At 41.8% G+C, this 16,680-nt stretch overlaps 1 protein-coding gene across 3 annotated transcripts in view; it reads right to left on the reverse strand.

Annotated features, from left to right (window-relative positions):
- KCNIP3 (potassium voltage-gated channel interacting protein 3) overlaps positions 1-16,680 on the reverse strand; it is a 91,793-nt gene that overhangs the window by 73,061 nt on the left and 2,052 nt on the right. For 2 of the 3 annotated variants that reach the window (XM_075207373.1, XM_075207372.1), the window contains exon 2: positions 9,484-9,649. In XM_075207373.1, the coding sequence (XP_075063474.1) occupies positions 9,484-9,649 (166 nt within the window). Of the gene's footprint in view, positions 1-9,483; positions 9,665-16,680 lie in introns of those variants that run through there. The other variant, XM_075207371.1, reaches the window with a different exon arrangement.

Genomic DNA, 16,680 nt, shown 5'->3' on the forward strand with positions numbered 1-16,680 from the left:
TGGGTTTATCTCATACAAATATAAAATAAAAAATATTTTAATGTTATTTCCTTATTTCCTACTATGGGAATTCACATGATACTGTGTGAAACTCCTCTATTCTGTTGTTTATGACTCATCAACTTATAAAATATTAACATTACTCCTGATTCATTAAGGAAAGTATTCATTTTTTTACTTAAATTTTCTCCTGGACAAAAGCATGTTACAAAGCAAGAGGTGCAAATTAGTTTATTATTTTGCACATATGGAAAATACTGTTTTTTTCATGTAGCACACAAATACTTGATAGCTTATTTGTACACTGAAATTTAAAGTTGATCTATGCTAGGAAATGCCCTAGCCCAACTAGAAATCTGCCATCACATTTTAAATTTACCTCCCCCTCCAATGCAACATGGTTTTGCCTTACTTACTTTTGCTTAAATTTCCTTAATGAATCAGGCCCATTATCACAAGCCGGTGTATGCATGTTAATACAGCGCCACCTAGTGACTTTTGTGAGTGTGACCTTTTTATATATTTTGAGAAGTCGATGATCAAAGTGAAACATAAATGATCTAAAATTAAACTTGAATAAAAGACGCCTGCTTCATTAGGACTATGCTAGTAGTGAAATTGGTTTCCATAATTTACCCATCCAGTTTATAATAATCAGACACATGGAAAATGGTCAAAAACAATTAAAACTACACGGTGGCCACTTCAGCCAAATAAATGGTGTCAACTTGGTACAAGTTACTGAATATAGAATGAAGCAGGTCCATTAAAGATAAATAGGGCTGTTGCTATGGTAACAGTAGCTATAATCTATATATATAAATCAAGTTTGTTTGTTTGTTTATTTATTAGCGAATATCTTCGACACCCCTGCACTGATTTGGATGAAACCAACACGAGGTGATTCAGTGGGATCCCAGCCAAATTTTAAGAGATTTAGGGACCCGGTCGGACCTCCTGTTGGTGTACACTCGCCAGAACTTTGACCCTCGGAGCCTGTTCTGAGCCTTCCACTGGATGGATTTGGGCGAAAAATTTCAGAACACTTTTAACCTTGGATCCCAGAACGCATACAAGGAGTGTAGGTCTTAGTCGGATCTCCCATTGGTGGACGCTGGCCAGAACTTTGACCCAGGGAGCCTGTTGTGGGCCTTCCACTGGATGGATTTGGATAACATTTAATATGAAAACATAATCAACACTGGGCAGCCACCTGATGGGTGTGTTGAAAGAACTTCTAAACTGCTAATTATTTTTAAAATGTTGACAGTTACATCCAACTCATTGTTAATAACTTGAAGATTTACATACGGGGTACTGTAGCTAGTTATTATATAGTACTAAACTTTTACTAACATTGCAAATTAGTGGAGTGCATAGTGGTCAAAGAATACAAATGTGGCAGACAGGCCCTCTGATACATGTGTATGGTACTTAGCGAGCTTTCTAAGGGCAGGCTGACTGACATAACACATATCTGTGTGCGGTACTAACCACACTTTTTAAGGAAGTAAAATATGCACTTACAGTTATGGCAAAAAGTTTTGAAAATGACACAAATATTATTTTTCACAAAGTCTGCTGCCTGAGTTTTTATGATGGCAATTTGCATGTACTCCAGAATGTCATGAAGAGTGATCAGATGAATTGAAATTAATTTCAAAGTCCCTCTTTGTCATGACAATGAACTTCATCCCAAAAACAACATTTCCACTGCATTTCAGCCCTGCCACAAAAGGACCAGCTGACATCAGGCCAGTGATTCTCTCTTTAACACAGGTTAGAGTGTTGATGAGGACAAAGCTGGAGATCACTCTGTAATGCTGATTGAGTTAGAATAACACACTGGAAGCTTTAAAAGGAGGGTGGTGTTTGAAATCATTGTTTTTTTGTTAACCATGTTTAGCTGCAAGAAAACACGTGTAGTCATCATTGCTTTACACAAAAAGGGCTTCACAGGCAAGGATATTGCTGCTAGCAACATTGCACCTAAATCAACCATTTATCGCATCATCAAGAACTTCAAAGAGAGAGGTTCAATAGTTGTGAAGAAGGCTTCAGGGCGCCCAAGAACGTCCAGCAAGCACCAGGACCATCTCCTAAAATTGATTCAGCTGCGGAATCGGAGCACCACTACTACAGAGCTTGCTCAGGAATGGCAGCAGGCAGGTGTGAGTGCATCTGCACGCACAGTAAGGTGAAGACTTTTGGAGGATGGGCTGGTGTCAAGAAGGCCACTTGTCTCCAGGAAAAACATCAGGGACAGACTGATATTCTGGAAAAGGTACAGGGATTGGACTTCTGAGGACTGGGGTAAAGTCATTTTCTCTGATGAATCCCCTTTCAGATAGTTTGGGGCATCTGGAAAAACGCTTGTCGGGAGAAGGAAAGGTGAGTGCTATCATCAGTCCTGTGTCATGCCAACAGTAAAGCATCCTGTGACCATATATGTGTGGGGTTGCTTCTCATCCAAGGGAGTGGGCTCACTCACAATTTTGCCTAAGAACACAACCATAAATAAAGAATGGTACCAAAACATCCTCCAAGAGCAACTTCTCCCAACCATCCAAGAACAGTTTGGTAACGAACAATGATTTTCCAGCATGATGGAGCATCTTCCCATAAGGCAAAAGTGATAACTAAGTGGCTCGGGGATCAAAACATCAAAATTTTGGGTCCATGGCCAGGAAACTCCCCAGACCTTGATCCCTTTGAGAACTTGTGGTCAATCTTCAAGAGGCGGATGGGCAAACAAAAACCCACAAATTCTGACAAACTCCAAGCATTGATTAGGCAAGAATGGGCGGCCATCAGTCAGTATGTGACACAGAAGTTGATTGACAGCATGCCAGGGCGAGTTGCAGAGGTCTTCAAAAAGAAGGGTCAACACTGCAAATGTTGACTCTTTGCATAAACTTAATGTAATTGTCAATAAAAGCCTTTGACACTTATGAAATGCTTATAATTTTACTTCAGTATACCATAGTAACATCTGACAAAAAAGTCTAAAAACACTGAAGCAACAAACTTTGTGAAAACCAATACTTGTATCATTCTCAAAACTTTTGGCCATGACTGTACTTTGAGATTTGTCTATATTTATCATTTGTCGGTTTATCTCATACAAATATGAACATTTTTATTTTAATGTTATTTCCTTTGATATATTATTAATACTATGGGAATTCAAATGATACTTTGTGAAATTCCTCTACTCTGTTGTTTATGCCTCAGCAATATATATAATAGGAACATTATCACAAGCCGGAGTATGCATGTCAATACACCGCCACCTAGTGGCTTTTGTGAGTGTGACCTTTTTATATATTTTGAGAAGCCGATAATCAAAGTGAAACATAAACAATCTAAAATTAAGTTTGAAAAAAAGAAGCCTGCTTCATTAGGGCCATGCTAGTAGTGAAATTGGTTTCCATGATTTACTCATCCAGTTCATAATAATCAGACACATGGAAAATGGTCAGAAACAATTAAAGCTGCAGGGTGGCCACTTTAGCCAAATAAATGGTGTCAACTTGGCACAGGTTACTGAATATAGAATGAAGCAGGTCCCTTATAAATAAATAGGGCTGTTGCTATGGTAATGGTTCCTGTAATATAACCTATTTTTATATAAAAAAAAATTCCCCCCCATAAACTGCTCTTCCAATTCTGTGCATTCTCCGTGCCCCCACAAAGTTTCAATAGAGCATAACTGGGACATCCAGAACATTGCTCTTGTTACTCTGGGGAGGGATTGCTCAGCTACCATAGTAATAAATTAATGTTCAATTTTAACAAAGAGCCATTTACCATTGACATGATACGCTGCAATAAAATTCACATTTATTGCTAGAATAACAAGAATTTTAATAAATATGAACATAATATGAATAATTAGGCAACTTGTCCCCTCCCCTTTGAATTCTCAATAAGCCCCAATACTAGACAGCAGGACTTATTTCCACTGTAACCCTATCATAGTGGAAACCAGTCCCAGGCTGGCCAGTGCAGGGTTGTTCCCTCGATGAGTTTCCCCACCTACCACAGACTATAGCACTGCTCTGAAAGCCCTGGAGCAGGACCAGCACTGGAGCAGGACTAGCACTACCATTAGGTACACCTAGGCAGTTCCCTAAGGCACCAATGGTTAGGGAGGCGCTATAATGTCACTCATCCATCGCTCACCCAGATGGAGCACTGGTCACTGACATGAAGGAGAAATATGTATTTGTTAAGTATTATGCATGAATCAGAACTTATTCATTCCCACAATTTTGCACCGTGTAAGTTTTTTCCATTAAACATAGGGGGTGCTACCTCAAATTAATCAGCCTCATATACTCTGTACCATATTGCTATAGAATATGAAGGAGAAAGAGCCAGCAGATTCCTACATGTGCAGCTGCGGGCTGCTGCTCCTCCATGTCAGTGTTAAGCTGGCAGTGTGGCGCTTATCTATGATGTCACAGCCAAGCGCCATACTCCCAGTCCGAGGATGCCGCACCTACTTCCTGGCTGCCAGGGTAACGGCAGCACTTTCAGCGGATCTTCTTTGCCTCCATGGTTTATGGCAATTGTAGTAATGAAAAAGATGGCAACTATCCTACTATTGTAAATTCAAATAATACGGTGTGACACTCCTCTGGTCTGCCGTTTATGTCTCAGCGGTGTATAAAACCGGAACATTATCACAGAATTTATGTCAGTACAGCGCCACCTTGTGGATTTTGTGAGGCTGACCGTTTTATATATTCTAGGGCGTTGATGATCAAAGTGAAAAATAGATGAAATAAGTCAATATCATGACTTGTTTAAAACATAAATGCGGATCGACTGAGCAGTATTTTAGGAGAACAATGGAAATTAATTACGGAGGTTGTCAAAAAGTGAATCTTTGTAGTGTTTATTATTTGAAAATGTGAATAGTACTGTACAGATATGTGTTGTGTCACTTAAAAAAAATCACAGTACTGTACACGGACATATTGTGTCACTGGGCCTGATTTAAAAAAAATAAATCACGGGTAGTACTATACATGAATGTGTTGTGTCATTAGGCCTGTCTGTCCCTTAAAAGGCATGATTAGTACTGTGTATTGATGTGTTGTGTCATTGGGCCTGTCTGTCCCTTGAAGGCACAGTTATTACTGTACACTGATGTGTTCTGTCAGTGGGCTTGCCTGTCCCTTTGAAAGCACAGGTTATACTGTACATTGATGTGTTGGGTCAGTGAGTCCTGTGTATTATATACAAATATCCAGAACCTGGATTAATACGATTGACATTTCTGCTTCTGGAAAATCACAGCTTATAACACCACTTAAATAATAAGTGGTGTTATAAGTTGTGATTTTGATCACATCAGGAAAACATTTTGATTGTTTTTTTTTATGTATGTATTTCCAGTAGTTAGTAAGGTAGCTGCACACCTTTTATTTAGTGTTATCTACATTCGCAAAAGTTTGTTTCAGTGTAAGTTGTGTTATCTGGAATCTGATTCTATCTTAAGGCTTTGGAGCAGGGTCAGACTGGCTCCCCAGAGTACTGGAAAAATATATAGTGGACTTTACTTTCTGAGGGCCCCTACCTTAGACGGCTTGGCCCACACCGTGCACTTTATAAGAGTGGAGCAAGAGAAAGTACTTCAGACTGCAGGAGAGTGCTGTGTTAGAGGAAGAAGAAGTCAGGGCATATCTGACTGTGGAGGGTCCAGGCAAGCTGATTCCAGCTTCCTCATCCTCTTCTTCCTACTCCAGCTCTTGCTTGGTCATGGAGGTGACTACAGCTGCTAGGAAGACCTTTATTTTAGGGCCTTCTCCTTCTCTGGGTCACTAGCTGCCAGTCAAGGCCAAGATGCAGATGGAGGCACAGAGTCGGCACCAAACGAGCCTGGGAAGCCACTTCCCCAGATAGCCAGACATAACAAGCAACCAGAGCCCCAGTTCTTCTACTTCATTGCCAGGTTGGCAACCCTTTGCTTTGTGCAGACCTGAGGGTTCCCAAACTGCAGTGGGAGTGGTAGAGGTGCTTCAAACCTCCCCCTCAACTACCCACACTGCCAGCCCCAACCTGGATACCCTGCAGAGCCCAGGACCTGACAACTTCTACCTTGGCACACCCTTCCAACCCTTTTCTTCCTTTTTATTTCTCCCCAGTGTTTTGAAACCATTTCCCTGGCATGAATGTCCACTTATTCCGCAGCCCTTTCTCAGTTTAGATCAATATCGCTCTACACCAGCAGAGATAACCAGTGAGCCCCAAGCTGAACCCCCAACACTGTCCGGCTGCAGCCTTCCTACAGCCGAGGAACAACTACAACCACCATCAGCTCATTTACATGACTTATTTCTTTATTCAGAGCTGGCAAATGTCATTGTTAAGATGTGTTTAGTTAGAATGGGAACTGGACACCTCGGGGTTAATGCAGGATTTCTAAGAGTCCACTGGTGCATTTTTTGACTTAATGTTAATGAGTTTATCAGTCTTTACATTATGGTGCCATTTCTATGGGCATTCCCTAAGCCTAGGTCTGGGTGTCCACTGTGTGCCTGTCACTTACTACAGTGTGCTATCAGGACAATAAGCTCCAGTGTTTTCCCTCCAACAAAATGTTGGGATGGTTGTTATCATTCCTATGTTTTCATTCAAAAGCTGCTGTTTCATTTTCAGTTATTTATAATTCTAAATATTTATTATTGTATCTTTGCATGTGTTGATCAATATAAATATATGTTGTTTATTGTTTGCTACACATTTCATCTCTGTTGTTCTTTTACATTGTACAAATGAAGCTGGCTTTATGTGCAAGGTATACTTTTATATACACTGTGGCACTACTGACCATCAAGGGCACAAATGTGGGGTGGCGGTGCATGTACAAAATACTGGGGCTCAAAGATGGGCGATCGAGACGATCACTTCCCCCTAACATTGCAGCCACACCCTACATAGATCATGTACTTGGCAGCTAAGGGGGTGGAATCTTTACTTTAGAATTTTGACAAACCACAGTGGACCATAGAGGATCCAATACTCTGAAGCAGAGGTGAGCACCTTCCACTTGCCATCAAGAGCGTCTGCCTCGCATATGCAATTAGGAGGGCAAGTGCCAAACCCATAGAATTCAAGCATTAACTGTCTTCACCAGTTAGGGAAGAGTATTAAGTGTATTCTGTGGAAACTCTCATTCATTCTCTGCGTCTGGAGGGAGAACTGAGTGGCAGCTTAAAAAACAGTAAAACATATTCTAAGATTTTATTGTTCGTAATGGCAAGTTTTATAGCAAGAAACAACGATCATATGAAAGCCATTCATTTTGGGGCATACCCTCATTACAGTGTATAATCAATTTATTGGAGGTAATGTGGCGTGTAGTTCGTTATAACGACATTCATTAACATGTAGTCATCATTTGAATAGGCTTTAGCACATTGTAACCTGATAATGACATGATTATCCACTGTGTTATTAACTTTTTATTAGGATATGTATGTTTCTGTAAGCCAGTGAATCAGCATGAAGTTCTCAATACTCATTTCTTTGCTGATAGTGTATGACAATAATACGTTGGGCTGACAGATTGTATTTCAAAACAAATACCATCCACATGTTAATAGTTACCTTTGTAATAATGTAGGGCACTAGATTCACTCAGTAATATAGCAGAAAGATCACTGGAGGTCAAATGCAGAGTGTCCCCGAGATGCCCCGCAAATCATTTAGGTGTATGCATAACTGGATTAAGGGAATGGAGGCCCCTTGGCTAAGGGTACTGTGTGCCCCCCCCGTGAGGCCTCCTCCCTGAGAGTTTACCTCCTTCCATTCTTCTGTCACTCCCTGCAGTGCTTCCGCGGCGTGCAGTAAGCTCCTTACTGAGGAGATCTCCTGAGAGTGAGACTGTCTCATAGTCCCACTCTCACGATATCTCCTCTGTAAGGAGATCACTGCGCGCCACAGAAGCACTACAGTGACAGCAGGCAGCTAACAGCATAACATTTGCTGTTAGCTGCCTGCCATTCTACTTGACCAGCTGACAGTCGGAGCCTGTGTGCCCCCCAGATGCCCGAGGCCCCTGGGCTCTAGCCCAGTTAGACCTCTGGTTAATCCGGCCCTGGGTGTATGCGGCAATGCAGGGTTAAATTTGTAGCGAGCAGCCTAACACTTCTCACACGCTAGGACCATCCATGCAGCAGGCAGGGTGGGGTTGACATGACACACACCAAAGATCATATCCACAAATGTTTTGCCAGTGCTTGGCAGCCAATCTGTGGACTCTCCAAAATCTGTTCCCCCTAATTTCTTGTCTATCTCCCTTGTCTCTTTCCTGACTCCCCCCACTCATGCCTGTCCTGAATTATCTTGTCCCTCAAACTTGTCACTCTGTTGTCCCCTCTGTGTGTCTCTCTCTCTCTCTCCTGTGTTGGTCTTCCATGTCTGTTTCCACTTTCTCCTTCCTTGTGACCAAGAAAATACCATCAATGCCTTTTTTTGGATGCAGGAGATTTTCTAGATTTTATTTTCTGTGTCAACTCTGTCCAGTCCTCTAAATATAAACCAGTTATACTGGTGCTTACGTGGTCAAAAAAGGCAGAAAGAAAGCAAACTTGATTTCGCACACTGTATTGAAATTACAGTGGGGCTTTCAGGGCCCTGGACCCTGGTTGTGGTTGGTACCGCTGCTATCCCAATTTCTACTCCGCTAAGTAGTATTATAGTTTATTACATCACTTATTCAGTTCTCAGTTAAGACAGGTGTCTTGTCCTTATAGGTGACACATGACTACTTGTGTTCTGTGACTAAACAAATGTCAAAACAAGCCTCCATAAGATTATTTAAGTGTACAATGAGTTGTCTGTGTTTAGACGTAATTTCGTCTCATTAATTACTGCTTTACATTTAAGTTCAGATAGTAGATCTTCCAAAACAATGGAGAGACTAAGAGAAGTATTAAACGGAAGTAACTTGTTTGATAGTTAGGGTGCAGAAGTTTTTGGAATTGCAGTGAAAGTTTCAAAGTTACTAAAACATACCTCCTAACTTTTTAAATTGAAGAATTGGGACAACCAGGTATTATCATACGTCATGGGAGCATTTTAAGTACTTCTGATACACAGGACAACCCCAGCCCCCTTCCCTACCCCAAAATAGCCCCAACAATGCAGCGTGGACCAGTGCACTTTACTTTGTTATGCAGAGCAGCGATGAACGAGACGTTCCTCCAGCCCATGGGACTACACTGTCACGAGCGGGATGGCGGGACAGGGGCCTCAAATTGTGTCAGTCACACCTAAATCCGGACAGTTGGGAGGTACGCTAAAGAGAAATGTTTGTGAATGAGAACTTGCACACAGGACAGACTGACTACCTAGGTTTGTGAAGAACACTACATAGAGTCCTATCTTATGCTGCATTAGTTTGGCAGTGGATCAGCAGGATTCTGTCAGTGAGAAGAGCACTTTCATTAAACATGCGAGTCTGGGTACCTGGACCTTGTGGGGATGTACTGGACAGGATCCACTTCACCAGGCAGCATTTCATCAGAGCCCGGCGGGTCAGACGAGGCTTCTGCCACTTCACACCGTCCGTCTTCTCAGGAGAAGTCTGGCTGGCGTCTCCCAGCAAACTGCCATCATTCTCCTTAATGTCATCCTGCAGGACACACATAGGGAGACATTGAGGTGGTAACTCAGACTCACGATGCACTGGATTAACAGAATATATCTTAAAGCTGATTTATTTCCATAAAGGGAATGATGAGGTGACTTTTATGAACTAAGCCAACTTCATGTGCTAAGGGGTTTCCCAACCTTATAGGAGTTATGTGTGTAGTGACCTATATGTACATATTGACAACTGCACCTCTCAAGGTCAGCTGACCGCTGGCCATGGCTATAATTCTTTTATGTTGTATCTTAGAGTGGTTTTCCTCATTGGATGTACTTCTCTTTCCCACCTGCCCCCATGTATGAAATAATGGGATACCATCCTCATGGTCCCGTCCATCTGCAAGGGACACATCTTCTTTATAAGGCCAGGACCCGTACACCACTCTGAGCTTGGACTAGAGGAGGACTCTGCCATAGAGGTGAATGGAAGCAGTCTGTTTACCTCAATGGGAGATGACTGGATAGATATTCTCCTGCTCTTGGCTTCAGGTGATGGAGTGGGTGAGGTTCTGGAGGTGGAACAGTTCCTTATTTGCTACATGTGGGGCCAGTTGGAGGGGTTTTGTCCAAAACTAGACATTCCCTTTTAAATAATACTGCTCAGTCAACATTGACTTTGGCCTGCAGGATAAGGGTAGACAATGGCAATTGCAACTTTCAGAACAAGTTTTAATGCAACTCTACAGTTGACTAGCCTCAAAAATAAATAAGGGGTACGGTCAGTGACAAGTCCTCAAAACTTCAGACTGTCCTAGAATTGAGCTCCGATTGCAAAACTATTGAAATACAGTATTTTGTCACCGGCAAGAGACAACTGAGGGAGCTGATAAGAAAGGATCAGACCGGGGTATAAATAGTAACTTTCCTTCTTTCTCAGTGTCATTTAGATGTACACATCTGAACAGTAAAACAAGGCCAGTCTCCTCCCAGCTGTCACTGCTCATTGCCTCTTTACTAATCAGGAAGAGAGAAAACAGCATTTATAAAGAAAAGGCCGTTATCCCTCGAGATGAAAGAGTTAATTTTTCATCAACCTCGTAGTATGAATATTTCAGGTAGATTAGCTTAAGACATGTTTGTCTCGGTCCCGTGGCTACGGTTGCGTGAGGGGGAAGTAAAGGCCAATTCTAAGTTCTTTCTGAAGCTGCCTTAGAATCTCTTGTGAAGCTCATGTCCATAACAGAGGAAGAATCAGCACAGAGGTGGTAACATCATCTGCCCCAGCAGCTATCTTTATAAGCTGTGTTATTTGTATATTACATAGCGTATCTCTGGTATTGGCTAGGCATCACTTCTAATGTCACCACATACTTAACCCTGGCCATGTGCACCATAAACCATAATGCTTGGTACTGCCCCTATAAATAATAGAGGGACTCTTGTTATCTTTTGTACACTGGCTTTAATTATTTAGAGATAAGAGATAATTAAAACAGGCAAATGAACCTAGCTATTCTTATCCTCCAAGTCTAATTAAATGGCAAAATAAGGGGATTTAAAATATGTCCAGACAGAGGGTGGGGGGCAATGTCATGCTAGCTTGACTCTCTAAGTTGCTGTGTAAAATAAATAACGCTGCTCAGTAGCTACATGCAAAAGCAGCCAGTATTCCCTGCATGCAAGGAAACTGCATTTGCACCTCTTTTATAACATCATGGTTTATCCAGGTGCAAATGTACACCTTTTAGCTCCTCGCTGTATATGAGACCACTCACTATACAGTATGTCCTGCTGCCAGGTTTGTGCCACTGGCTGCTCGATCCTTGAATAAAATGATCTAAACCATGTGCCCTCGCTCTGCTCAATTGAAAGCAGAGCAGGGGGGCTATGGAGGGGGTTGGCAGGCCCTACCCAAATTGTGCTTTGGGGCCCGGTAATGCACTTCTCTGCCCCTGTTTCCAGGGACACCTTTTCAGATCAGGGGCTGTAAGCACAATAATGTGTAATACCTTCACACATTACAATGCCAAGATTAAAATGTTTGCTGAACTTAGATGTAATTTAATTTTTTTTCTTCATTTTAAATACTCCATTACGTTAAATATTAACTTATGAATCACAGAGTATAGGTAAAGATGGTTATAATTGTATTAAATATACAGAATAAGGGGAACTGTCCTGGCACATTTCAAGGGACAAAGATACATTTTTCAACCTGGAGCTGTCCCTGAAAAGCACAGTTGGCCTCTATGGACCTGGACTCGGAGCACCTGCACCGGCCTTTGTACAAGACAGGTTAATGCAGCCACGATTGGGTCAGCTATAAACAATGGAATATGGAACTCTGAGAATGGAGTAAAGCACAGACCATGGATATTGTGACTGCATTCTTTAGATAATAAATCACTGACATAATCAGATTTGGACAATAGCAAGGATTAAATTGCAAAGATATTGTATATTAATGTAATGTAAGTAGAATGCTAAACATTTGGGCAAATACCAGGCCAAAATAACGCGATTCACTGTGAATTGCGTCATTTTGGCTACGCCCCGCATCAAAACATAATTTCCTACGCGGGGATGGGGCCAAAATTATGCGACTGACTGCGCCCTGCCCCCTCCCACCCTCTATTCACGCCCCCTGTCCAGGATCTCCCGGACTTCAGTGCCTAAAAGTAGGCAAGTATGAGTAAAACACTTGTATGTACACACAGGGAAGGCAGCCATTTTGTGAACAGATATTCATAAAAATGCAGCCTATCAATTCACTAGAAACTAATGACATCATCGGAGCATTGGTATTCATGAGAGTATAGTCTATTCATTCACTTATACACACTGAGGTGATGTTACTGCAGGTTGATTTAATAATTTAATTGACAGACTACATAACTCATGAGTATTTATTCAGCCCACAGAATGGCTGCCTCATCTCTGTAGCTGACAAGTGACACCTTTAAACCCTTTGATTTGTCCATATTTTGGCGAATCTAAAAACATGGGTACTCCATGCTGCGAAAATAATATTAATCTGGTCACTACCAATGCTAATAATGGATGATATAAAATTTTTTAATGACAGACCTCAATTCTGTGTTCAGGTTCTGTGGATAGTAATTTCTCTCTATATGTTGTCATTCACATCTTTGGAAGCATAAAATGTAAGAACAAACCCATACTTAAAAATAGAGTATATTGAGTATATTGTCATGTAAATGGCACACAAAATTGCCGATATATGGGGCATATTAGCAATACACATCCCACTCTAATCACCACTAGGCACAATGACAACCAATGCAGTGAGAGTGTGAGAGAGATTGAGAGAATTGGGTCTATTCATCAAAGGTTCTAATTTATCTCATGCAGTATAAATACGACTTATCATTATCTTATTCTATGCAGCTTGTTCATCAAAGTGTTTAAAATAGCTCCCTCTTTCATGCAAGATAAAAAAAAATAACCTTTGAACAACGAGAAGGGGAATCGAGTGATAATGTGAGCTATACAAAGCGAGATAAACATTGGAGAATGAGAGAGAAATGACACAGAGAAGAAAGGAGAATGATTGGCAGACAGTGATGGGATTCAAAGAAGGGTACAGGGAGGGCAGAGGGATAACTGGGACAGCAGTGCATGTGCAGAAGATTGGCATACACATTTAGTATCATCATCATTTATTTATATAGCGCCACTGATTCCGCAGCGCTGTACAGAGAACTTACTCACATCAGTCCCTGCCCCATTGGAGCTTACAGTCTAAATTCCCTAATATAGGCACACACAGACAGACAGAGAGGGAGACTGACAGACAGACAGTGAGAGAGAGTAGGGTCAATTTTAATAGCAGCCAATTAACCTACTAGTGTGTTTTTGGAGTGTGGGAGGAAACCCACGCAAACACGGGGAGAACATACAAACTCCACACAGATAAGGCCATGGTTGGGAATTGAACTCATAACCCCAGTGCTGTGAGGCAGAAGTACTAACCACTTACCCACTGTGGTCCCAGTCAAGATCCAGTCACTTGAGTGGCCAAATGGCCAGATCTCATCCAGTTGTGGGCAGTAATATCCTGCAATGTTATGGATGTAAGCAGAAAATACTGAGGAACATATAGCCTTCAGGGGGACCATAGTTGGGGAAATAGAAGGGAGGTGGCCCAGAATAGTAACACACAGCATGGGTAATAAACTGAGGGATAAACTGTAATATGAATCTTCAGCATGAATCGTTTCCAGATAGGTTTGAGTTAGGGGAATCCAGGTAATTTCCATACAGTGGAGGCATTTTAACCCTTGAGCCTAATGACCTTCCTGTGCCACCAACCAGCTCCAGTTTTCAGTCGATTATTGGGCCAAACACCCATAAAACGACCGTTCGACCCAATTTTGCAGTAGTTTGTACACTTATATGATGGCCGATAGTCGCTCGAAAGCATGATTGTTTGTTCATTTGGTTGGTCGTTAAAACTCATAATCTCGTTCCAATCACCTTCCGATCCTGCAGTGTGTATGCCCTCATGATTATGATCTCCACAGAGTTTACAGAGTCATGATCTATTCAGCTGATGGCGGCAATGAACATCAGCTGCTGTCCCGGTGATTAAATGTAGAAAGAGTGCTGTAGGTGGAATAATTCATCCGTTCATTCCGAGACTGAATATTTAGTTTCACAGAAGGTAATGAAATTTATAATGGCATTGTGGAAAAGTAAAAGTTTATTTAGGCGGTTAACGAACGAATGAGTGAATAAATATTTTTCTGTCATTCTCTAAGCGACTAGAGGACATAAAGAGCACATATCTGAAGGTAAATCGTGTATAGTGTGTTCACATGAATCGCCCGACCGCTAGGGCCTTCAGTTATAGGTACAATCGCAGGGGCGAACGCAGGATTTAGAAGGGGGGGTTTCCGCCCCCCCCGGAAAAATAAATAAAAATATTGCGAGAGGGAGCTGCTCCATTTCGGTGAGTCTGAATTCTACAGCAGCCGCGGCGCTGTCAAGCAGCATCCGCGGCAGTGCTGTATTATACTGCTGTATTATACTACAATACAGCACTGCCGCGAACGCTTCTTTGACAGCGCCGCGGCTGCTGTACAGTACCGTTGGTTCGCGGAGGGGAGGGGTTTCTGGAGAACCAGAAACCCCCCTGCGCACGCCACTAAATCGTTGTAGATAACTGATTGGTCTGAAAATTCTGTACCTAGCCTTACTGTGCATGGAGACTTACTAAATAGAGAGAGCAGTTAGAACACATCAGCAATAACGTTTACATTTTCCAGGTGCTTCAAACAGAAGTGGAAAAGAAGAGTACAAAAAAAGCTAAATAAAATAATGAGATCTACAATTTGTCATAACATTTAGTATTCATTTTCCCCTATCCTGAATATTCCAAATTGTGAAAACATTTTAGACTGTGAAACTAATCTCCATATTTTATTTAATTTTGTGATAGATCTTCCAGTAATATTGCAGTTTATGGGCAAGCGGGTATGTTTACCATTGTCTTACATGGTAAAAGATGGGTAGTTAAGATGAGTGTGAACAGTCACACTCTGCATTCCAACCAGAGACAAGTGTCTTGATAAATCCCAGGAGCAAGCGAATTCATCATAGGATTGAGGTATAAATGTTTGTGAGGTTTTGTGGGGATGTATTTAGAATCTTGTCTGAATTCTGTTTCACGCTACAACAGAACCTCAGTTATTTGATCTCCAATTAGCCGTGTGTGCATCTTTTTATGTCATTAGCACAGATAAACAAGCTTTCTCTGTGCTCACTCTATGCAACCTGTTTTGAAGTGTGAAATTCTTATATCTTTGCCTACTTAAGATAAATTGCAGCCAGGAAAATATTTTTTTATATTAAACCTATTTCCCCTTAAATGGCAGAATAGTTTATATCCCTGACCTGACGTCTCATTTGGGAGATAGTCGCAGTCAGTGTCTCATTAATGGTTCATCACCCTGCCGCTACCGGAAGGAGCGTTTGAAATCTCAGCACCGTGACATTTCTGTGCTGCAGACGACTTGTGTGGCTGTAGTGTTCTGCTAGCTGGAGGTGAGGGGGTTAATGTTAATGTGGAGTTCGTTTTTAAATACACTTTTTATGTTTGTATTTGTCTTATGGAAATATGTAGAGATTAAATGTAAAGTAATATGCTTGTTATTTACTTATTTTCTATGAAGATGCTTTTCAGTCTGCTTGTAAACCTTACGGAGTAGACAGCCATTGTTTTTATCAGAGACATGGACTGGGGAATAACCCAGTTCATGTGTCGTCTGAGTGGGGTGACTTGGGGTCACGACCAGGGTTATCCCTGGATTGGAGCCAGATACGCTGCTGTCTGAAAGGTGTTCCTGGGGTATTCGGCCCTGGTTCAGTAAAACCTGGGCCGATGGGGCTCAACTTGGAGAAACTCAACTTGAAAATGCAGGGCAGACACGGGTCCAGTGTGAAAGGCAGCGACCCGGGATATACCCGTGCAGTGTGAAGGGTTGCAACACGGGTTGAAGTCGTGTTCATTATCCCGTGTCTGACTCTGGATTTTGGTGAGAAAGGGGTATTAGTCTCTTTAACTTGTCCCAGAGGCTTCTTGTAACTTTTATTTTTATGACAATCCTTTAAATATACAATTGCTTGGATGTGGACTAGAGAAGGGAGTGAATAGGACATCATTGTGGGCCTTTGCGAAAAGGGATTGGATAAATCTATGTCTAGTACTGTACAGTACCACCTTGTAAAGGAGGTGTGGCGGCTACATGACCTGTGGGCCTGCTCCCCATGAAGCCTACACTGTGCTCTCAGGAGCACAGACCTGTTCTGTGCGGTGCATTCGCGTTGGTCACATGCTCCGGACAGAGCATGCTCAGCAGAAGCTCCTCTGCTTTGCTCTATTGAGAGCAGAGGAGTGGGCCCAAGAGGTGAGAACTCCATTGCTTGGTACCTTCCCGAATTTTGCTATGGGGAAAAAATGCAATTTGGCAATCTTAATGTGTTTCACAGTTATGCATAAAAAAGATTCAGGAGCTCATGACATCTGAAGACATTTGAGTAAAGGATACCCTG

The sequence above is a fragment of the Mixophyes fleayi genome, chromosome 4, assembly GCF_038048845.1.
Source record: "Mixophyes fleayi isolate aMixFle1 chromosome 4, aMixFle1.hap1, whole genome shotgun sequence".
Lineage (NCBI taxonomy): Eukaryota > Metazoa > Chordata > Amphibia > Anura > Limnodynastidae > Mixophyes > Mixophyes fleayi.